A 23,656-nucleotide genomic window follows, 5' to 3' on the forward strand; every position below is an offset into this window, starting at 1 on the left:
GTGCTGCCTTGACTGACGGACAGACAGCTAGGGCGGACAACCTTCGCATGGTGATTTTCTCTGAAAAAGGACATAAAAGTGGGGCCCCCCAGGCTTTTTGTCTCTCAGCAGTGTGATCAGTCTGTGAGTAAAATACGTTTTCCCCAAATGCCAGCCCAGCGCACACAGCATCATTCCTTCTCATTCCTCATCACAAAAACTCTATGGGCCAAACACAGCCCCAAGTTCCTCCTCTTGAACCTCACTGAATGCAGCCTCCCCATGTGGCTCTCCCCCTCCCACCCAGAAGGAGGCACAGCTTTCGTTGTGGCACCATTTCCCTCTCCTCTGCTAGACTCAGCAAGGGCCCAGGGTGTGTGCTGGGGAAGGAGCGGAGACTGAGCAGGTGGGAGTGGGGTAGCGGATGGACATCATCTTCCTTTGGCCCTGCAGAGCCTCCTAGGAGACACCGCAGTTGGGAGAGCCCCTAGTATTGTGACTCAAATGGAGCTGGTCTCTCATGGATTCCTGGGGATCTGCCAGATTTGGGGGCAGAGCCTATGGCCTCTTCTATAGGTGGGAGTTGCAAGGCTCCCTTTACAGAATGTTGTGAAGGGTTCTTCTCCACTAGAGAATTCTCACAGAGAAGTCCTCCCACAGAGCCACGTCACTTGGGCTCCAGGGGAGGAGGGTATCCCCCAGGCATGGCTAGAACATTAGCTGGTGCCACAGGCGGAGGTGAGTTAGCGGTCTGTTCTGGAACAAAATAAAAAGCAGCACCTCTGACCAGGTGAGCTTGTGGCACCCTGTACCTGTAAACAGAACCAGGAGTAGAATCCAGGTCTCCTGACCCCTCGTCTAGCACTTTAGCTTCTGGTCCAGCCTGCTTTTGTCAATGGCTTTTCATAAAGTCCCCACTGCATTATTTCATTGACTACATAGGGTGCTAGCCAGTGAAAAAAAATTAGGCCTAGTTTATCCAGTGAGACATGAAAATGATTGACAGCCAGAGAGGACTAAATAGGATTGAATGTTTTCTTCAGAAATTGAAACAAACAAGCAAGCTAGTGACTAGCTAAAAGGGAGAGTGTCAAAACAAAAAGTCTGCATGAAGGAATTCCTAAGAATCATGGACCAAATCTTCAGCAAGATTTGACCCACACAATCTGCAGGGTTTGCAACAATTGGTGTCCCATGTTTTAAACTAGTTGGGTGTACAAATAGTTATGGAAGTTGTGCAACAAATTACTGATGTTACACCTCCCAGTTGGACAATTATGCCTGGAAATTATTCAAGGTAATGCTTCTTACCATCTTCCCACATTCTTGGGGAGTGGGGTTGGGGATGTCTGGTCTCACAGATAGCGCTGATGTGTCGTGAAGCTACACTCTCCCCTTTATCACAGCCGGCACTAGCTGTGATTTATGACCCTTCCCAGTGGCATGGTGGCAGTTGTTTGAAGAGGGCTATTCATTGCCTATAGTACATGGAAGCTTTGCTGGGCCACATAGCACTGGAAGTCTATGAAACCCTGACAGATCACTCAGTCCGCAGGTTTATCTTCCTGTGTCTGTGAAAGCTCTAAAATCGCACTAGAGGGAATGATTCTGCATCCATAGTGAGGGGACTGGATGAAGCGCTTGACTTTGCAACCTTAATCTTCATTTCATACGCAAGTTTTTATTAGGATGAAAAAACACATCAACACTGTCTGGCGGCCGGCTACTGTATTCATATTCCTCAATACTGCTGTCACAGATAGGCCAAACATCAGACAAGTTCTCCCTTAGTGGTTGGAACTGGACCAACTTACCAACAGCCAACCAATAAATGAGAATGTATGCAAAATGTATTTCCAGCTGTTTGCCGCTCACGAAGTCCAGCCTAGTGGTTGGCAAAGCACTGCTGTTTTTACAGGGGGTGAGAGGGATGAGGAATGGAAGAGTTTTGATTTACTTAGACATTCAAATCAGCATTTTTAATTCAGAACTCACACAAAAGATTTGATAGGGATCAGTCAATGAGTTTTCTCAAGACAACTGCTTTAAATTCTGTTGAAGTAACATATGCATTGCAATCACTTTTTTTTAGTCTCCCTCCACCCCCACCCCCCAAAATTATTCAGTCACAGCTGACAAAAGGCGGACAAATGCCTGCCTGCCTCCAACAATAAAAAGCAGACTCTCTTGTCTTCTATACCAAGCTGGCTCTCTAACCTAGATACTCTGGACTATGAGCTTTCTGCCCTTGCCAGTGTACCAGTTCAATCCCCAACCCCCTTCTGGCAGCACAAAGATGTTAATCCATGGCACTGAAGGCACCCAGATTAACCCAGCACAGGATTAAAATGTTGAGCTGTTGTTGGAAGATTACTATAGGGAGCTCTCGACATTTCCAAAGTTGTACTGAAAATGATTTCCAGGGAGGTCACTGACTTTTTGGTGTGGCACTAAATATGACCTGATTTAAAGCATCTGGAAGCAATTTTTAAATCAGAAGAAGCCAGCGCACATTTCTGAGTATGTAGCATGTTATTCTCTGTCACAAATGTGACGATGTTATGGGGATGACTCGCTCATTTTTTATTTGGGGATGTACACAGGACAGGGAGACTAGATGGCTCATGAGCTTGATAACACCCGACAGAGACTTTCCCCTCTCCGTTGCCAAGTCAAGTCCAGTCCAAAGTGGTGTAGGTGGGGGTTTTATTACTAAAAATGCAGCATATGCAATGTGGTAGGTTCCTTATGGGTGGATCCATGGAAAAGGCAACATGGATGTCATTTCCAATCACCAGGCATGTCATTTCACTACACTGTGACTGTTTTGCTTCCTGGCATTTGTCTATTTAGACTGTGAGCTCTTTGAAAGAGGGACTTTTTCTGTGTCTTCTCTGCAATCGGGACATCGCATGTAGGCATATCCAAACTAGCTCACTAAAAATCATAGTGTAGCTGCAGTAGCATGGGCTAGCCACTAGAATGCGTACCTCAGTTCCTGGGCAGGACTGTACTCATGGTTACACTGTTGTTTTGATCAAACTAGCTTGGTAAATGCTAGCTAGCTTGGGTATATCTACAGATATTGCAGTTGTGCCTCCCAATTGCAGTGTAGACACCCTATTGGCATACGCATAGTGCCTTGCATAATGGGGCCCGGATCACGGTTGGGGCACCACAATAATAATAATAATAATAATAATTAGTAAATCATTGCTCTTAAGTTAAGGTCTGTGCTCTACAGATGTTACAAACTAAAATCCTGATCTCACAGATTGCTAGGAGTAATGTTTATTACCATAGGTATTTAATCATTTCCATTCATATACCACTTCTACACAGCTCAAGGTACTTCCATTTCACGCAACCAATGCGGGATTGCTTGGCAGCCATTTTGGCTTGAGTTAGATCCAGCTGTGTCTTTAGAGGTGAGCTGGATAACAATGGAAGGTTGTGGAAAGTTACATGAAGGGAATTGTGGGTTGCATTCTCCCACACTCTCCAGTATTCAGAGGATGAGGCTGCCGCACGTGAATCAGGTTGGAACCTCAAGGTCCCCATGGCTGCAATAATCTTAGAGCCTCTGGATAGTCTGCCCTTTGCTTCCCTAGGCAGACCTCACCCCTGTGATTCACGTGGCCACTTTCCTTCAGTCCTAGTTGGGGTTCATAATTGACTTTCACTTGGAAGTGTCACTAGTTGCAGAGAGAAAGTGGCTCTTTATAGGAAGGAGCAAGTCATCAATCCCCACCCTCTGGGATTTGCACTGGCAACAGTAATATAGCTCTTCTCATCCAGAGGTCCCAAAGCACTTTACAAAAGCAGGCCAGTGTTGTTGTTATCTCCATTTTATTGCTGGAGAAACCAAGACACAAAGAGGGGAAGCAACTTGCCAAGATTGCCCAGACAGGGTACCCATTAGGCCAGGGGTGTCCAAACTTTTTTCAAAGAGGGCCAGATTTTATGAAGTGAACATGCGTGAGGGCCGACCATTTTGCCTGACATTCTTTGAACCATTAAAATTAAACACAAATTAACTATTTTATGCAAAGTTTATTGCAAACGGCATACTTTTCATTTCGTCACATGGATGACAAATCTAAACAGGTGTTAAATCACTCTGCCTTTCATATCTGAAGGCCAGATGAAAAAAAAATCCAGGAAGCTGAAATATATGTCAGGAACATTGTAAAGTACATTACATATTATTGGTAATAAAGGTTGTCTGTCAACTTTTAAGTTCAAAAAATATGAACAGGAACATAACACCAAGTATACATGTTGTGTCCAAATATATTTATAACTGATTTAGACCAACTGACATTAACTGAGATTTTACAATGTATTCATCTCAATACATATGGATTCGTTGTGGGCCATAAAAGATAGATATTGCCAAATTACCTGGGGGGCCGTATTAAACCGGAACACGGGCCGCAATTGGCCCGCGGGCCGGACTTTGGACATGCCTGCATTAGGCCATGAATGAATTTAATTCAAGGCTATGCTTATAGCCTTCAATGATCAAGTCCTAAGGTACCCGAGTAATTGCCTCTCTACAAAATCCTTCAGCACTGCTGCGATTGTTCTGAGGTACAATCTGGGGCAACATAGGGACAGTGCTTGCTTGGTCCAGGGATCCTAGGCCTGTCATGCCGTCTATAGTATTTGTCTGCCAGCGTCCCTCCTACTGTGTCTGCATTCCGGACTAGGTGCATCATGGACCTGCCTTTCACATCCGCTCATCTCTCACTTCCTTTTTTCAGCACTTTGTCCTTTTTTGTGTGTTTTCTGTGTCTGTTTGGGTTGATCTGGCTGGCATGGTGGAGAGCTGGCTGATTGAGACCAGGTGTGTTTAAATTATACAATGCTTACACATATAACCAACATATACATATTTATTTGTTATATAGAGAGTGTTTTCCTCTTCTTTTAGGAGAGGAAGAATTCCCCTCACACTCACTGTCAGTGTCTGATGGGAGTGAGCTTTCATTGGTAGCATTAGTGTCTTCTATAAAGTCACCAAGAACAAAATGCCCACTTTCCTCCCACCAAAAAAAAGCATATTTTTAGCATATTATGGACTGAACATATTTATACTGGGGAATAGTGGAGTCAGCCCCTGGAAAAAACTCCTTCCCAGGAACTCTAGCTAAAAAGCTCTCTAGTTCTTCCCTTGAGTGTTTTGTAAATCTAACTCCATGATGCGGTTTGCATGTGGCATTGCCAACAATAGAATTCAGGTCAGAAGATATTCAAGGCATCAAGAGATGAATTTCAGTGTAGGGAGTGCACAGAGCCAGACAAGCAGCTACTGCTGGTTCCAGTGTATAAGGGACATCTGGACTGAAATCCGGATGTACCTCTTACCTTGCACTCCAGCTCCTGTGAGTCTGCCCCAAACTTCTGTGCTGTACCCGAGTTGCATTGAGGTCACTGGGGACTGTTGTGTTAAACCACAGCTCAAGAGGTGCATTATGGCCAATGCTCCGGGCATGCTAGATGTTGCCAAAGTCACTGGGGTCTCTAGTTCCTGCACTTAAGGAAAAGATTGCCCCATGGGGGGTATGAGCCAGCACAAAGTCATGCTTCCCCTGGAGACTCCTAAACCTACATGCCTGCTGCTGCCCTCTTTGTGGGTGTAGGAACTGTCTGCCCTCTCTGCCAGCTGATTCCATGGGTCAGTGTGTGGGAAGGGTGAAGCCATGTCCCTCAGCCTCCTGTCTTTTTCCTTAGAGAACTGTGAGCACCCAGAGCAGCAGAGTTGGAGGTTTCTCTGCTCTCCTGAAAGTCTTGGGATTGGCATTCTACCTGACCCTTTCACAGGTTGTGCCCGGGGAGGAATGCACCACACCCTCCCATAATGCTCCGGGGCAAGCAGGACCTAGCCATAAATAACCAGTGGATGTTCCTGGCTTTGGTTAGTTCCACGCTGTATTATTGAGAGGATACTAGATCCACAGAGATTATGAGCAAATAACCTGGACGGAGGATGCTGATGCTCCGTCACTGATATGTCCTGCAATAACAAATCATGCTTAACCTTCTGGAGAATGAGTAACTATGTGTATGCAGGAGATGAAGCTGCCAAGAACCTTCCCAATGCAAAGCATGCACATTGTCTGATTGATTTCTCACTTTAATTACTCTCAGTCTTGTCAAAACCCAGTTATTTCTCTGCATTTTCCCAGTTCTCTACTTCCTCCAAGCTTTTTTGTCTCCTAGGTCTGGTCTAATCTAGGACCTTAGTCCGAAATTAGCCCCCCAAGGTCGAATTTGTAAGCGATGCATGCATACTACCAAGCCCGTTGTTTCAGAATAAGGGGCTGTGGAATTCAAACTCTGTAGTCCTGCTTTTCATGAGGAATAACACTATTCCTGAACTTGTAAGTCCAAAATAACATTAGTGTGACTGCTCCAGTGCTGCTAATTCGAATTTACTGGCCTCCAGGAGGCCTCCCACAGCTCCCCAGAGTGTTCCTGGGGTTCTGAGTCTGAGGTAGCACATCCACATTAACGGAGCCTGCCTCAGACGACATTCGATTCTTCCCCATAGCAAGGACACGAAACTTTGAATTTGTAAAATCGGATGCCCAGAATTCGAATTTAGTAAATTTGGATTAATCTCCTACTGTAGACATGGCCCTACAGAATTGCTGAGAATTGGTGTTCTCTGAATTATATAGGGTCTGATTCTGCCACCCTGATTCAGCATGAGAAGAGATACTGCTAGAACTGGGTCTATACTCAGGGCCAAATTAGCTGTCTTTTGAGTGGATAGTATGAGGAGAGTACAAGGAATCCTGCCTTGGTGACTGGTACAAAGACTAAACTGAATCCAGTCTCTCCTCTCAGTCTCTTCTGTCCGGGACAGAGAGGCTCGGCACTAGAGATAGGTGGCAAATTGTTTTTCTGTGCCGTGAGAGATTTCAAGATTTCAAAACCCTCTCCCCAGCCCAATTCCAAAACAGGGTGAAAAGTCAAAATCTTGAAAAAGTTCACAAACCAATCATCTGGGAGGGTGGCGGAAGGAGATCTATTCGGGTCAATGTTCATGTTTTATTTGGATCATCTTGAAATGTTTCATTTACGTTCAGACATTTTAAATTTTTGTAAAACTGTGTTTAGTCTAAAGGAATTAAAATATCAAACTCAAAAGTTGTTTTGAATGGAAAAAATGAATCTTTTTGTTTGTAAAATGTTGACACGGGACGACTTGACAATTTTGAGGCATTTGTCTTTTTTCAAGAATGTTTTTGAATAGGGGAATCCATCAGAGGTGACCCTCTGTGGTTCTTGTGAACAGTTTCTGTTTGAATAAATTGACATTTTCTGCTGAAAAAACATTGTGTTTGAAAATCCCCAGCCAGCTCTACCCAGAACCTCTCCTTACAGCTGTGCTGTTAACAGTGCAGCTCAGCCTGCAGGGAGTCCCTCAGGAAAGCTACTTAACTGCTCTAGTTTTATTCTTTTTTGGCTAAGAAGTCAGTAAAACAAAAACCACTCTCGGTGGTTCCTGTTTGAAGATGGGAGGGCTCTGGAAAGCCATCTCTTTTTCCAGCAGGAACACTATGTTCCGTCCAATAGTTTTATAGCATCAGAAATGAAGATGAACGGGCTCATTAAAAGCCAGTTTTTTTTTATTAAATAAAAAAAAAGGAAGCAGCTGTTTTTAAAATGGTGCTGAAATCTATACTGTCCTAAAGTAACTCCTGTGCTTTAGCTAACACACAGGACTGCCTGCCATACCGTTTGAACTTCTTTAGCTACAGTCGTGTGTCAGGATTTGTATTCCACTGAATTACAGAGCGTTAGATTTGTATATCACAGGGACAGCAAATGAAATAAGAAGGGAATCTACAAATATTAGGGCACAGTATTAGTTATGTTTCCTTACCAGAAAGTTTTGAGACAGGCAGTGGGACTTTTGGTGTTATAACAGGACTGAGTTTTGTAACCACATTTCTGTTGCATAAGCTTTGCTTTCAAGACGCTTCAGCCAATCAGAGGGTACAATAAACAATGTGCAAAACAAAGAGTCCATTCAATGACTACTAGTGTTCTGGGGAGGACATGCTATTGATCTTCCTAAAGTTGTATACATTCTTGTATACGTAAGTCTGAAGGCATAATTCCTAGAGGCAGTGAGACTCCAGTGAGACTTGGAAAATACCTGAACCATAGCTGAAAAACGTCTCAAAAGCCAGCATCGGGAGGAACACTGTGAGTAATATTTCTAAATCTTCTAAACAACATGCAAGGCCTGTAATTTCAGCTAGGAAAATAAAGAAACCTTTCCTATCAACAGTAAATCAAATGGAGGCAGTAGGAGAAAGGTGGCTTGTGAAAATGTCATTAAGGCATAAATTATTTCCCTCCTAGATTTCCACAAGCAAGTGCTTATTTCCCCAGTGCTCACTAATCAAAGGACTCTTCCAAATATGCTAGTAAAGAAAGTTTGTGTTAGTTTTTAATCTCAGTTACACCATTGTAAATCCAGAATAGCCCTAGTAAAATCAATGGAATTACTCCAGATTTATGCTAGTATAATCCAGATCAGAATCTTTGTCTTTTGTTTAAACGATCTCCCTACTTCTGGAATCTATTATTTTAATTGAAATAAATTGATAATTAAAGGATAAAAAAAACAGATATGAAAAAAGCTTGCTTGGACTGAATAGAGAAAAAACAAATTTCCTCTCCCTCTTCTGGATGGTGCATTTGGGTGGAGTTAAATCCAGGAACAAAGAACAGCACTCTAAAATTATCCATTCATGTGTGACCTGGAATTCATTAGTTTAACCCTTATCACCTCAGAACCATTCACTTATTATTGCTATGCAATATAGAAGGAATAGCAGCGCTGACTGTTATTTGATACAGAAAACTTTAGCACTACTGGGATACACAAAAAATCATATGCCCAAAGTATGGAAGTTTTACTTGGATAGATACCATACAATTTTTCCTAGATGTCAACATTCTTGCCCAAAAGATATTTTTTGAGAAATCCTCTGTTATATTTTCAAATGTCTCTCTACAAAATTGATGTATAGATTTTAAAATCTATAAAATATCCGTGTGCTGTACCAGTATTTCCAGCCAATAGATGGAGAGGTAATACCAAGGTGAAAATAAGAGATTATTTTTGTAGGATTAAAGACTCATAGGGCTTGTCTACACTACAGAGTAGATCAAAGCTGTTACAGTCTATCTTCTGGGGTTCAAATGAGCAGGTTTGGTGAAGACACACTAATTCGAACTGGGAAGGTGCTCCCGTCGGTGCCGGTAGTCCGGGTCCTCACAAGGAATAAGGGAAGTTGACTGGAGCATGTGCTCTTGTTGACCTCCCGCTGTATGGACGGTGCCAAAACATGATGTAAGATAGTTTTACTCCAGCTATGTAATGCATGTAACTGGAGTTGTGAATCTCAAGTCAATTTTCCCTTGAGTGTAGACCAGGCCTTAGACTTATAGATTTTAAAGTCAAATGGAACATGAAAAAGCTACATTGAAGGAAAACAAGCAAACAAAAAGGTGGATGTGAAACCAGAGCAGAAGACTGAAGTAGAGTAAAAACCTAGAAAAAATGGAGAAAGTGATAGGTTTGCCTGATCCAGTGTAAATGCAATTGTGATGTAAATATAAGGGGACTGTTACCCCTTACTAAAACTCTGTGGGAGTTTTTTGGTTTGCCAGCTCCCAGTATCAGAAGGGGAAGGGTTCATGAGACTGACAGACCCCAGAGACAATGGAAAGCAGCCAACACGCCAGCTCAGCCTGATTGACAGGCTGGACAGGCCAGTGAGGAAAGTGAGAGGCCAGGCCCCGTCCTCCCTGTGAGCTGGGATTGTTCTGGGTCTCTCTGAGCAAGGAGAGAGCTGAGAGACAGCTAGGAGCAGCGCAAGCTGTGTGCAGAAGAAGTTTTGCAGCTGCAGAGCCAGACACAGACAGCCCAAGGAGTGCAAGCTGTGTGGAGAGACAGCTTTGCAACAGCAGAGCCAGGTATACACAGCTCAAGGAGTGCAGACCCTGTGTTGAGCAGCAGACTGGCAGTGCTCAGAGAGCCAAAAGGAACAGAGAAGCAATGCAAGGAGCTGAAGACTGGCCAAGCAGCACAGCCTGCAGCTGGGTGTGGTGAGCAGCTGGGAACTGCAAAGTGTGGGGAGAGGCTCTGGACTGGGAGAGGGGTCTGGCCACTTCAAGCTTGAGTCTGTGTGGTCACTACCAGAGCTAGCGTGTCCAGCCTGTAGCCCCCCTGCAGCACATTTAGGGCCTCTAAGAAAGAGACTGTGAACTGTCCTTACACTCTGCAGACTGCTGTTTTGATGTCCCTGTGCTACAGAGCAGGGCTGTGTGTTCTCATTTAACCAGTCTCATTGTTTCTTATTCTTTTCTCTTTAATCAGTTGTTGTTTAATAAATTGTATTTGCTTTGAACCTTATGAAATGATCACTGGGCCAAGAAAGCCTGCAATGTAAAGAGAGCACCTCGGAGTGGGGACACCCTAACTCCTGCCCCTAGTGACTACAAGGTCGGGGATTAAACCCCAGGAAACCTGGGCCCAGCCTTGTTGGGGTTTTGAGGACTCTGCTACTCCGGAGAGTGGAGGGGGAGCCCTCAGGATCAGGGGAGCCGTGGAGTAAAGGAAGTGGGAGCGGGGACTCAGATCCTTTCGCTGGTTCATTTCACCGGGGTGTATAGAAGCCAGGAAAGTTCCCCACAATAGCGGGACCATTCCCCCGCTTACATAAAGAAGAGAGATTTGCAGATGTTTGCTAGTTGTTTGGTCTCTAAACATGCTCACAATAGACCCATGGGCATTTCTAACGCCCTTCCTCCATTACTCCTCTAAGTAAATGGGTCCAGGCTGTCAAAGAGGCTGGTTGCTCTGACCATATATGGATGCTCCATTTGAATTCTTTAGTATATTGAATGTGCCGCCCTTATCACGCCTCCTGCTCTATTTCTCCATTCACTTGGCATTCAGTTCTTCACTCATGAGTAATGGGGGTGCTTGTGCCCATCCTCTCCCAGAATAGCAAACTGGGGACATTACATTTGTGTTGTACATGCACAGAATGATTACAAGTTACAGGCACTTACTTCACCATCTACAACGTGCTTAGCTCATTAGGGAGCCTCTTCTACCAGTCATGTATGTTACCTTGGAAGTCTAAAAACGAGGGGATGAAATTCCACTTGGTTTCCTGCTCATGTTCTGGTTTTCCTTTCCCATCCTACAGATGTTTACACACAACAAATGGAAGATTTTCGTAATGCTTCTGGCACTGGCCACTTACACGGCCATGGTGGTGCTTAACACTGGAGCTGGTTCAGGGGCATTCAGAGGTAATGCTAGTGAATGTTTTTGATTATACGAGGCTCCTCTCACCCTCAAAACACATGACTACCCGTGTCCTGGAGGGTGAGCCCCTCCAGTACAGCAGGGTTGTGAGTCAGGTACCTAATGGTAGAGATTCTCTGCTTTGTCCCTCCCACCCCGTCACTGTTTTGCCCTCTGCTGTTTCCCAGACTCTCTTCCCCCGTGGAGGCACAGCCCATAGTCAGAGATGGGTTGGAGCTGCATTTCCCCAGGTGCAAAGAATCAGCTCATTCCCTGCCGGGCTACAAGGCACAACCTCCCAGCCAGCCAGGTGCACTGCCTGGCATATGGTGATGACACACCGTGCCTCTTCCTTGGATCCTGCAATGAGCTCCCCAGAGGAGTTGGGAAGGAACAGCCTCTGATTTCCTCCTACTGCAGGGGCTGCAGTTCTGCCTGGTTTAGTTTCCATTGATCTGAGAGGGCTTTGGACCAGGCTCTATGCGAGTGGTGGACCAGGAAAGAATTCTTGTACCAGCCCTCTCCCCTCCCCGCAAGTGAGGGCTGTCCGGCACTTGGCAGCCAGTGACTTGGCAGCCAGAAAGGACAAGCATCTTCAGTTACAGCTGCCTGTGGGTTATCAAGCTCAGTGCCACCAATTCCAGGAGATTGAGTCTGTCAGCGCTGCGTACCGTGGCTCGCTCCCAGATTTGGCTTTCAAGCCGGACTGGCTTTTCTGGTTCGGTGTCACTGTCACTCGGTTCCCTCTAACTCGCTCCAAGTCGCACCTGTTCCTCATGAGCAATGAGCCTCACCTAGCCAGTGATTTTGCAGAGACGAGCCCACCACACCACGGGAATCCCTTTGCCCAGAGACCTCTCAGCTTGCACAGCTTTATGCTGACGCGATGAGTTAACACTGAGTGCAGGCGTGTTGATTGGCAGGCTCTTCCCATTACTTGTGCAGTAACATGTTTTCCTGCAATAACCTTCGTTGCTCCAGGTGTATTCCTAAATACTGTTGGAAACATCTCCAATAAGTACAACACCGACTTCACACCAGCTGGCTGGACCTTCTTCATCTGGAATGTCATCTACGCTTGGCAGTTTGCTTGGCTGGGCTATGCTCTGTCAGGCATCTGCAGAAGGTACTTTTTCTCCATAGAATTTGATTGCAGGCATTTCCCTCATGTGCCGCCATAGCTAATCTGACACCCAGCTGAGGATCCTTCTTTTGTCTGAGGAGCAAGGCTGAGTTGCTTCTTCCAGTCTTTGGCCTTCTGATCCCATGGGAATATTTATTTTTTGTATGTTCCCAGCCCTGTGCAAGGTATGAGACAGAAAGGACCTGCCCCCAAATGCTTGCAACCTAGATGAGATGGACATCCACACAGGGCTATTCCTAGGGGAGTGTAGAGAGAAGGGCAACCCACCCCCACACACACTCCACCCCAGGCCCCAGCCTTGCCCTGCCGCTTCTGGCCTCTGCTCTCCCCCTACCTCGTCCCTACTGCACCCCTTCTCCGAGCCCCCGCCCTCTCTCTCTTCCCCTCTCTCTCAATTCCTGAACTCCTGGGCTTCCCAAACTCGCTGCCAATGGGAGTCCCCTCCCAATAAGGAGGCACGTACTGAAGCCCCAGGCAGGAACCAGGGGAAGTGAGGGTGAGGGGGGCGGGACTGAGACCCAGCTGGGTGGAATGGAGAAAATTGGTAGCTCTTTCTTTTGCAGGGGGTGTCATCATAATTCATTCAATCCAGGAAGGGTTTTTTTAAACAGCAGCTCCCAATAGATCCCCTAGCTGTTGAGATTACGTCCCCAGCCTGAAGTTGCCCGGGTGCACTGAATCACCTCAGCCCCGCTAGCTTCAGGGGCAGGGTGGAGGGTGGTGACAAGTGAGGAATAGCTACAGCCCACATACTCTGCTTAGTGGCTTGCAGTTCAGCCTTCTGGTCTCCCCTCCCTCTCTCTCTCCCTTCCCCCAGCCAACCTGGCAGATCTTTCTGACTTCCGAAGTTTCCCTGAGCCCCTGCTGGCTGGTGGCTGGGATGGGGTGGCTGCTAGTCCACAGATTGAAATCCAGCCCTCATAAGTAGTCATGTAAATTTGGTGGCTTAAGTGGAATGAGTCAAGTTGTGTCTGAGACACAAAAGAGTCCATATCCCAGAGAATGCACAACACAACCACTTTTTTGACAGTCTCAGGAGAAAGGACAAAACAATTAAGTGTCCATGAAGACTGAAATAAGGTCAGAGCTGCATCTTAATTTATTTATTAATGAAGCTGCTAAAACGTAAGTAGCGCTATTATTGACTTTAAAAAGTATCAATGGCACGAAGATCCGTAAAGAGAAGTGAAGAAGTTAAAACTCAGCACGCCACTTCTGAAAGACTGCCGACCCCTGGTCTAGGACATTGATGTTAACTATCAGCATAGATGCTAATGATGGGATACGCTGTGTAGGCTAGGTGTGGTTGTAATGCATCACATGCAGTGACGTTGCATGGGATGTAATGAATGAATTAAATGGAAAGTATGGTTTGTAAGGCCACAAAGCCAGAACTCACTAGATTCTGCATTTTCCAAATGCCAGCATTTCATTGGCAGGAATGAACTTGGATGGGTCTACAGAGAGCCAGACTTATTGCCAACGTCCTTCTATCTGGTGTGGATACTGAACAACGCCATTAATGCCGGGTGGCTATTTCTGTGGGACCAAGAGTAAGTGAGCTGTGAAGCGAGGTCTTTTGTAATCCTCTCTTTGGGCCTGATTCACTGCTATGTTACACCATTTTCACCCCTGTGTAACCCTAGCAAAGTAACTGAGTCTGTAGTGGGGTGGAGAGGCCCCCCACCAACAGGGAGGGAATCCCCCTCCGGGAACCCTTCTGGGCACAGCCTAGCCCCTTCCTGTCACCTGACCGGAAGTCAGTGGGCAGGGCTAGGACTATAAAGAGCCAGGCTGAGCTCAGTCTGGACCCAGCCTCAGTGGGAGACAGAGGCCTGCCCAGAGCTCCCTGCCACAGACACCTGATTAGGCCCGTCAACCAGCCTACCCCCTGACTCAGAGGAACCGGAGACCTACACCGGGCTCCCTGAGAGGGAGACTGGGGCGGGGCCTGGGCCTGCAGGGAAGGACCCTGAGGACCTGACTGAATCCGAGGACCTGCTGGAGCCCTGACTCCCACTTATACCTTGGGTTCGTGTGCGCCTGCCGGCCATACCTGAGAGCCAGGAGGACGTGACTGCCCAGAGGGACCTGCCTGAACCCTGGTGCCAGCTGGCACCCTCGAACCCTGAGAGCCTTCCAGAGCTGCTGGATGAGCAGGACCCCAAGGGCCAGTCCCAGCCCCAGTCTCCCTCTCAGGGAGCCCAGTGTAGGCCTCTGGTTCCTCTGAGTCAGGGGACAGGCTGGTTGGCGGGTCTAACCAGGTCTCTGTAGCAGGGAGCTCTGGACAGGCCTCTGTCTCCCACTGCGGCTGGGCCCAGACTGAGCTCTCAGCCTGGCTCTTTATAGCCCTAGCCCCGCCCACTGACTTCCGGTCAGGTGACAGGAAGGGGCTAGGCTGTGCCCAAAAGGGTTCCCGGAGGGGGATTCCCGCCCCAGTGGTGGTGGGGCCTCTCCACCCCTCTACAGAGTTACATTGGTGTAAATGCTCTAGGCCAGGGAATCAGGCTTAGTATCTTAATACACTTGGACTAATCATAAGATAGCCTTTATATCATGTTTGGTTTGGCTAGTGTTTGCTTTTGGTCTGTGAGCCAATCTGTGCTAGCTGAACCTAACACCTCTTCCAACTTGCCATTCCTGCTTATTTTAAATATAAGCAGGAAGTGAGAACCAATCTTCTTGTATCTCCCTTCATTAGGCCAGTTAATCTTGTGGTGTTGGGTTATTTTTATGATCACAATCATTTCAGGGGCACAGCGCTGCAGTCATATAGTCCCTGGCTCTCAGAGGAATGCAGTTACTAAATACAAGCAGTGTGAATTGCATAATAAAGTAAAATAGCTGTAGGTTAAGTAAGGGCTACATGTAATTATTAGTTCTGTTAAGGGTTGTTATGAATCTCAGAGCAAGGCTACAAAGTGAGGCATCAGTTGAGCTAATGTGAAATAGAATGAAGCTAAAATGCGGTATCACATGTGTTTTCCCCTAGGTCTCTCATTCCAGCCTTGGTTTTCCTGGCAGTCCTCACTTTTACCTGTTACGTTAGTCTCTTCATTTCACACCGCTCCTTGCACATGCATGCCGCTTGGTTCCTAAAGGGTCACAAAGCAGAGCTGTGGCTCATCCGAATTCTGGTATGTTAAATGTGAGCACTGTTATTTATAGAAGAGCTACATGGTCATGCTCAGGCAGCATTAAAGGTGGCAAAGTTCAGATGCACAATGTCAGGAAAGGCAGGTGTTACGATTCCTACCCCAGTGTTAACTCACTCAGGGGCGGCCCTAGACCAGCTGCCAACAACTGGCACCTTAGATGAACCATGCAATCGGCACCCTCGCCTCCAAACCCCTCAATGATATTGCGCCACCATTTGGTGCCCCATTTAACTTGGTGACCGCCTAGTTCACCTATATGGACGGGCTGCCCCTGAACTCACGTCCCTGTCATGTATCTTCAGGTTTCCCTTGTGTGTCGGTTCCCCATCTGTTGACAGCATGGGAGTCAATAGGAGGAAGTTAAGGCCCCTCCTCTGTTTCATGATGTTTCACATCATCTAGGCTGACAATCATGGTCAGCTGGTAATGTAGGCAAGGGAAGGCATTGCCTTTCCAAAACTGCCTGCACTGCCCGCTGTCCGGGAGGAACTGGGGCCATGCCGCATGGCAGCCCTGGTTCCCAGCAGTTGGGAAGGGCTAGTCCCATGCTGTGCAGCAGCCACGTCTCTTAGCTGGGATTGGGTGGAAGTTGGCTGTGGGAGGAGTTGTTGAAAAGGGTGGGGCTTCGGGCAGAAGGGGTGGGCCTTTGTCTTGCCTTCCCCTGCCGGGCCTTCACCTGCCGCCCATGCTGACTATCCAGATTGCCCCCAAATGGTCCTTAATCCATTATGGATTGGTAACCCTCTACACATTTCTCAGGGCTTCTTTCTTCCGCCTTTCCCTTTTGCTCCATGCTCTGAAGGAAAGGGATTGATCCCCTGACCTTGAGAACTTAGGCTATTTGTGCTCAGTACCTTGCATTGAGGCAATGAAGTTGAGTATCTTCAGCCCCATGTGAACTTCTCTCCACCTCCCCACAACAGAAACGAGCTCTAAATCTGCTACCTCATCACCCTCAACCAAGAAACCCTACACACCCTCTCTGTCTGGTGTACCCTAACCCTGTCCCTGACTGAAATGTGCTCTCTTATCCTCCCCGTCGATTGCTTGATACCTAACTGGGAACATGCAGTGGAAAAGTGGGTTGGGTGAGAATACAAGCCTGAGACCAGGGACGATTTCTCAGCGGAAGGCAGCCTGTGAAAACAAGAGTCTCTCCATCACAGGCCTGACCTACCCCAGATGCATGTTCCCTCCCCAGCTTGTCTCCCCACAACTTGCTACAGTCAGGTTCCGGGACTCACTCTCCATTGACAGACAATGCAGCCTTTGGACCCATCAGCATCACACCGACTTTCAATAAGATGAATCCCATTTGGCTCAGTGTTGAGTAGTGTTCCCTCTAATTTTTTTCCATCCATATGCACCACCAATAGAAACACATGCTGCCAGCTGTGGGTGCTCTGCTAATCATCTGGATGGTACCTGAATCTCTCCTGGGTGGCCGCCCAAGCCCTTAGCTCACAGGAAACACTGGTGTCGAGGGAAGGCTGAATAGGAATTATATATTGCTGTTTGTGGCCCAAATCGCACTCCGCAGAACAAGCCTGAATTTATTAAGACAGGCATGGTGAAGGGTGAGGGTGAATAACTGCACTTATCAGTAAAGATGGACTCCATCAACCCAGGCTGTAGTGCAGCCTTTATACACCTACTTATGTAGCTGGTGCATTATCCTGTCAGGGCCCAATATGGAACCACCAGTTCTTTTGGTAGCATCCTTAGCTGCAGCCCCTGACCAACAGCCTTAAAGGCCTACAGGCCCACAGCAGCCAGGCCCACACACTGGCCTCATTAGATAGAAAGGCAGCACTCTCCATGGTTACTTTATAAAGGTCCCAACAAGAAGTGGAAGTTGTCTGAGCAATATACCATTGCCGGCTGCTGAGGCTGCCTTGCCTGTCCCTCCCTTACTGCCTCGCCCCCATCAACCCACTGACTTGACTCCATGTCTAGGATCTTCTGGCTGATCCCTGTAGAGTTCTGATCATTGGCCTGGACAGTCTCTGGTATGGATTGACTTGCTGGCTAGCCAACCACTGTACACACTTGACTACTGCTTTGGACTGCTCTCTTGCCTGCTTTAGTCACTGGGCATTATGTCCTCTCCCTGGAGGGGATGGCTGACAATCTGCAAAGTTTGTGCATCTACCAGCCTTACCCCTTCCCACAAACCCCTCTCTGCAGTAGGTCACAAGGCGTTGCTGTGAAGTAAGCCATGTCCCTATTGAATGGGCTTTCTGTATCCTGCCCCCTACCCCAATGCACCATACTAGTGCCAGATTAACCACCCATTGGGGCATGGAGGAGGGGCAGGTTTAGAGGTAAGAGCATTTGTTTCTCATCCTCACTTGGTTCATCGTTATTCTACATGGCAGGTGCAAAACGGGATTGCGCTGTATGCAACATGGACCACAATTGCCACTCTGCTGAATTTTGCCGTGGTGCTGATCTTCAGTGGGAACATATCTAATAAGATTGCAACAACAACCTCTCTGGCCATCCTTACCTTTGAACTGGTAATATGGTAGGTGACACTGAGAGGCTCCCATTTGCCCCTCAAGGTACCTGGATGCTGCTTACTTCTTGACTCTTTGTGAGTAGCATCAGGGTCATGCTTAAGGTTGCCAGATGGTTGAACCAAAAACACCACCACCCCCCACATAAAAAAACACCAGGGAAAAAATTCTGTGGAGGGGGGGGGGAAAGAGGAGGGGGGAGACCAAAGTTATTGAGCAAAAAAAAAAAGGAAAAGAAAAAAGGACTCCAAGACTTAAACAAAACAAAAAACAAACAAAAAAAACCCCCCAGCATTGAAACAGCATGGCCCCTTTCAGAGTGCGTGCAGAGTTAGAATAGGGATAGGAACAGGGGAGCGGTTGAGCACTAAGTCCTAGGGAAGGCATTGCTTCCCCTTGGTCTTTAGGTTTTTGCTGGCAGCCATTTGTTCAAACCAGAACTTAGCTTCCCTGCAGAACCAGGTAAGCATGGGGTCCACGGGTGGGGGGTGTCAGGGCCCGGGGATGAGCAGATGGGGAGGCTGGGTCCGGGCACTAGGGTTGCTAGGTGTCCGGTATTTAGGGTTGCCAGGTGTTTGGTTTTCTACCGGACAGTCTGGTATTTGCACCATCTGTCCGGTAGAAAAATTCAGAAAATACTGGACATGTGCAATGTCTGGTATTTTCTGAATTCCTGGCTGCACGCCGCACGGAACCCTGGCGGGAGAGCGACTGGGAGGCAGGGCTGCACACCCCCCCCCCCCCCGCCAGCTCTGCTTCCTGCCCCCCTTCCTCCAGGCCCCCCTCCTCCCGTCTAGCCCCGCGGGCCCCCCATCTCTGCTTCCCTTCCCCCCCTTCCTCCTGGCTAGTCTCATGGCCCCCAGATCCCTCCCACCCCGCCAGCTCTGCTTCTCGCCCCGCTCCCCTCCCGGCCAGTCCCTCCCCTGCCCATGATCAAGTGTGTCTGGTTTTTTGGCAGGGTCTACCTGGTAACCTTAATGGTATTTTCACCTCCTGGCCAGGAAAAAAAATCAGAAAATACCAGACATTTTAGGTGTCTGGTATTTTCTGAATTTTTTTACCAGACAGGAGGCAAAAATACCAGACTATCTGGATCAATACTAGACACCTGGCAGCCCTAGTCAGGCTCAGATACTCTCACTGGGGATTTGCTAGACCACATGTAGACGAAGGAGCCATATCAGCTTCTTCAGGGGCTGAACACAAGTGGAGACTGGTAATTCTGCTGATGGTACTGGAGTAGGGTGAGTTGAAAATTTACTGTCAAAACTGTTTTCCAAAGACAGTTTAGTTTTTCAACTAAACAACTTTTTTTTTTTTTTTTTACAAAAAGTTTTAAAAAAAATGCCTAAGACCAATAAACAGAAATATATCTGAGTTTGAGCTAGCTGTTTTGATTTGGAAATATTGCTGTGGTGCCTCATGGGAGATGTAGTCAGAACCAGGAGCCCGGCCAGTAGAGGAGAATGGGAGCACAAATCACCCAAACTACAACTCCTAGGAAGCATCATGGCAGCATTTCAGAAACAAAACATTTTAGTTTCCAGTCACATTTTCTTCAGTATTGGAATTTCCCCCCAAAATAGAAACTTTCCAATGAAAAATTCAAGCCAAAATGAATTTTGCTTTTTATCATTTTCCATGGAACCCTCCACCTTTTTTTTTTTTTTGACGGGGTCCATACCGGAGCTCATCTCAGGCTCTGAGAAGCGATAGAGAGAGTCTAATCCAGCCTTGGCAAACTCCATTCTGGTTGCCACCTGCTCCTTAAAGATAAAAATCCACTGGCAGGATGTTCATTTATTGCCATCTTTATTTCCTCCCAGGTTTTCTCTGGAAAACTTTGTGCTTGATAAGTATGTGCGGTATAATCTCACTGTGTATCCAGTGGTCATTGTAGCCCTGACTGGCAGTACGTGGAAGAACTACTCCCCTTCACCTCCAGATGACAACAGTATCTTTAAAGGTGCGTCCCTGTCATGTGTCAGCTCATTTTTCTTAGAAGAGGGCAGCAGTCTCTCCTGAATATTTCCAGCATGTCGTTTCCCCAGCTGTTGTGCTCGGAGGAGCCTCTCCTGCAAATGGGGACCTTTAAAAAACAAATAGGCATTTATAAGAAGTCCTTAATTTTATAGAGTGGGAGTGGAGTTAGGCCCCACCTTTAACTATGCAGTGAGTGCTGGGCGTGGGGTTGGAATCAAGCCCTTAAATCACTCCGTTCATTTGATATGGGTTCAGATTCTACTCCACCCCCTCCACCACCTTCTGTGTGAAGCTGACCTGCTGCATTGCCATGGTGCCCAGGACATCTCCATTCTGCTGTTGAGGAGGGTTCGGCAGAGGGGAGAGCTGCTGGAGAGAGGCAAGGACAGGTCTGGTGAAGCTTCAGCTACACATCTCACTGGGGTGGAGGTAGCACATCTGACACAGAGGATGTAGTAGTAGCAACAGCCAGAAAGCCATTCTGCTGCCGCTCTGTGGCCTGGGGGAGGATTGTTTCTTAATTCCTCAGAGCTTCAGCTTTATTTGTGGAATTATGCCAGTTAAGGGTTTTCTTATATCAGATAAGGGTATTCCCCTCCCCAGCCATATACATAGCTATGCTGGTAAAAGCCCTACTGTAGACTGTTATAGTGATACTAGAAGATTTACCCAGCATTGCTTAGGTCCTTAACTCAATTAGTATTTGTTTTTTGGAAAATAAATAGAAAATGTACAAGCTGCATTGGAAGCATTGCTCTGGGGCACGGCGGGGGATGAGAGGTTCAGTATACAGGCTGCCCCAGGGAGAGAGGACTGCCCCAGACCTCTCTACCACAGTTTGGGGCCAAGTGAGAAGTGCCTCTCCATAGCCCCTGCTGCTCCCACAAGCACAGCTGGGGGAGGGGTGCATGTCCCTCCAGCTGGACCAGGTCCAAGTTCATCTGCCCCCTGTGCTCTCCAGCCAGAGTGAGGAATGCAGCAAACTGTGCACGTTCCCCTCGCTCCCTGACAAAGGGAAACAGCCAGCAAGGTCTCCATACAAATTGGGGAAGGAGCTTCAGCCCCCCCACTCCCCAAAGGGCACCTTGTGGGTGGGAGACTTGGGACTGGGTCAGTTCCAGTCAGGGGAGGGGGAGTGGCCCCAGACAGCCCCTTTTAAATGCCTGGTGATGTTTCCGTCTCTGTTCTGTATGGTTTTATGGAAAGCAATCCCATTCCAGGCACATCCCATTTTCCTGGCACAACCAAATCCTGACCTTGCTGTAAGTTATGAGAAGAGGAAGCTGTATCCTGAATTTGGTGGTCCTACCTCTTTCAATTTAGGGGGAGTTCTTGAACAAACAGACAGACAAATTCTCTCAAATATATAGATAAATGTGCTTCCACTAGTAATAGTAAAGCATAGGCCAGTTTGGGGAACTGGCATAAACTATAGCTTGGACTAAAGTTTTATCATGATAGCTCTGTTGGGTAGCAATATGAGGAAATCACCCTCTAGCCTACGCAGCTGTGTTGGCAGAAGTCCCAGGGTAGGCACAGCTGTACTGGCAAACAAGCTTATTTCATTCAGAGAACTGGTATAATATACACAGACAAAAGATCTCATTTGCTGATATAAGCTGCATTTCTTCTGGGGAAGTTTCTACTAGGCAAACCCTTTCTAATGGAGACCAGACCTATCCTAGTATTACTGCATCTAAAAAGAGTTGTGTATAAATATATCGGTATAGTTAAACCAGCAAAATCCTAGGGCTGTGTCTAGACTGCATCCCTTTTCCGTAAAAGGGATGCAAATTAGACATATCGCAATTGCAAATGAAGCGGGGATTTAAATCCCCCCCGCTTCATTAGCATAAAAATGGCTGCCGCTTTTTTCCGATTCGGAGCTTTGCCGGAAAAAAGCGCCAGTCTAGACGCGGATCTTTTGGAAAATAAAGCCTTTTCTGAAAGATCCCTATCCCTATTAAAATAAGAGATACGGGAACTTTCAGAAAAGGCTTTATTTTCTGAAAGATCCGCGTCTAGACTGGTGCTTTTTTCCGGCAAAGCCCCGAGCCGGAAAAAGGCGGCCGCCATTTTTATGCTAATGAAGCGGGGGAGATTTAAATCCCCGCTTCATTTGCAATTGCGATATGTCTAATTTGCATCCCTTTTACGAAAAAGGGATGCAGTCTAGACACAGCCTAGGGGTTGACAAGGCCTTATTCTGGCTGAGAGAGAAACAAGAAGGGAGAAAAGGACATTTATTTGCTCTTGCCCACACAATAAAGGGTGTTTCATTTCTTTGACAGTTGTGTTGCTGGCAGTGGCTTGTGTTACCTTTGTTCTTCGGCTGGGAATAGTCATATGGAGACGTTATAAAAGGCCTCTAGACCAATCGGATTCTCCAGCCATGAGACTGTGAAGTATATTTCCAAAGTGAAGACCATAAGGCAGAGATGTTTCAATGCATCAGTCAGGCACTTACTCTCTCTTACCACATCCTGGTGCCTTAAAAATCTTTTTGCAAATGTGGAACCATGAACAACACGAAGAGGGTAACAAGGATATTACAATGATTTGGTATAAGCATTCAGGGGTCTCTTTCTTTTTCAGGTCCTCTTTCCTTTCACTGTGATCAGTTACACTTTCCCTAGCACCTTTAATTTGATCAGTAGATGTGTTTTATTAAATGATGGTATAAGTTTATACAGGAGGAGTAAATGAAAGGATCCCTCTGACATAATAACGCCTAATGCACCTTCAGGATAAATGGACAATAGCATTCAGATTTGTCCAGCAGGCTTTCTTATGCTGACAGCACATGAATGTAAGGTGGGAGGTCTGGCTACTGGTTTAAGCTCTGCCATGGCTTACCAGCGTGAGCTTGGCCACATTCAACAGTGTCATGCCTCAGTTTCCTGACTTGTGCTAATCCCTCACATGTTCACATCATTCATGGGTACAAATCAGTCTGCGAGCCTTGGAGGGGTGATGTAAAATGCTGCATATCCCGTAGCGTGGATACAAAGATGAGACCTACTAGAATAGAATGTGGTGTTGCTTCCATAGCACAATGGGTGAAGTCTTTGTGATGCACGTCTTGTTTTCCATTCCTTCACGTTTTTTAAAAAAACAATAAAGCAACTAATTACAAGACAGCTGTGTTTTCAGCTAATAAACTATTTACACAAATACCTGCTATTAAACATTTCTTCCCTCCTGCCCCTGTAAACACTCCAAAGGGAGCACTGCACAGAGAGTTCCCTGTCTCTGTGTGAAATCCCCCTGAAGTCAATGGAGCTCTCTGTGGTTGCAGGGGGCCATCTTGTCACTGGATTAGGGCCACAGGCAGGTGAATAATTTTATATTGCCAAGGAGTCTCATTGACCTCCTGTGCCTAACATGTTGTGTAGCAGTACCCTCAGCCATGGAGCAGCACCCCATTGTGGTAGGTGGGGTACAGACACAGAACTCAAAGATAGCCCCTAGCCCAGAGAATTCACATTCTGAGGCTACATCTACACTGCATCCCTCTTGCACAAAA

The 23,656-nt window shown here is 46.8% G+C and overlaps 1 protein-coding gene across 5 annotated transcripts; it reads left to right on the forward strand.

The window, feature by feature from the left end:
• The first annotated feature begins 7,718 nt into the window (after window positions 1-7,718).
• Window positions 7,719-23,304, forward strand: LOC102443710 (uncharacterized). Of its 5 annotated transcripts, none has more exons than XM_075925587.2 (8): window positions 7,720-8,202; window positions 11,226-11,331; window positions 12,308-12,452; window positions 13,910-14,023; window positions 15,463-15,607; window positions 18,007-18,155; window positions 19,974-20,113; window positions 20,386-21,881. In XM_075925587.2, exons 2-8 carry the CDS (start codon window positions 11,226-11,228, stop codon window positions 20,418-20,420), a joined length of 834 nt encoding a protein of 277 aa, XP_075781702.2. In that variant the 5' UTR covers window positions 7,720-8,202; the 3' UTR covers window positions 20,421-21,881. The 5 variants fall into 5 exon arrangements, with proteins under 5 accessions (XP_014424512.3, XP_075781702.2, XP_006114139.3 ...); XM_006114077.5 differs by lacking the exon at window positions 20,386-21,881 and adding an exon at window positions 22,422-23,304 and having other exon boundaries at window positions 7,726-8,202; XM_075925585.2 differs by lacking the exons at window positions 7,720-8,202; window positions 20,386-21,881 and adding exons at window positions 8,647-9,984; window positions 22,422-23,304.
• Window positions 23,305-23,656: the final 352 nt, after the last annotated feature.

Source organism: Pelodiscus sinensis, chromosome 3, assembly GCF_052426305.1.
Source record: "Pelodiscus sinensis isolate ZL-2025 chromosome 3, ASM5242630v1, whole genome shotgun sequence".
NCBI lineage: Eukaryota > Metazoa > Chordata > Testudines > Trionychidae > Pelodiscus > Pelodiscus sinensis.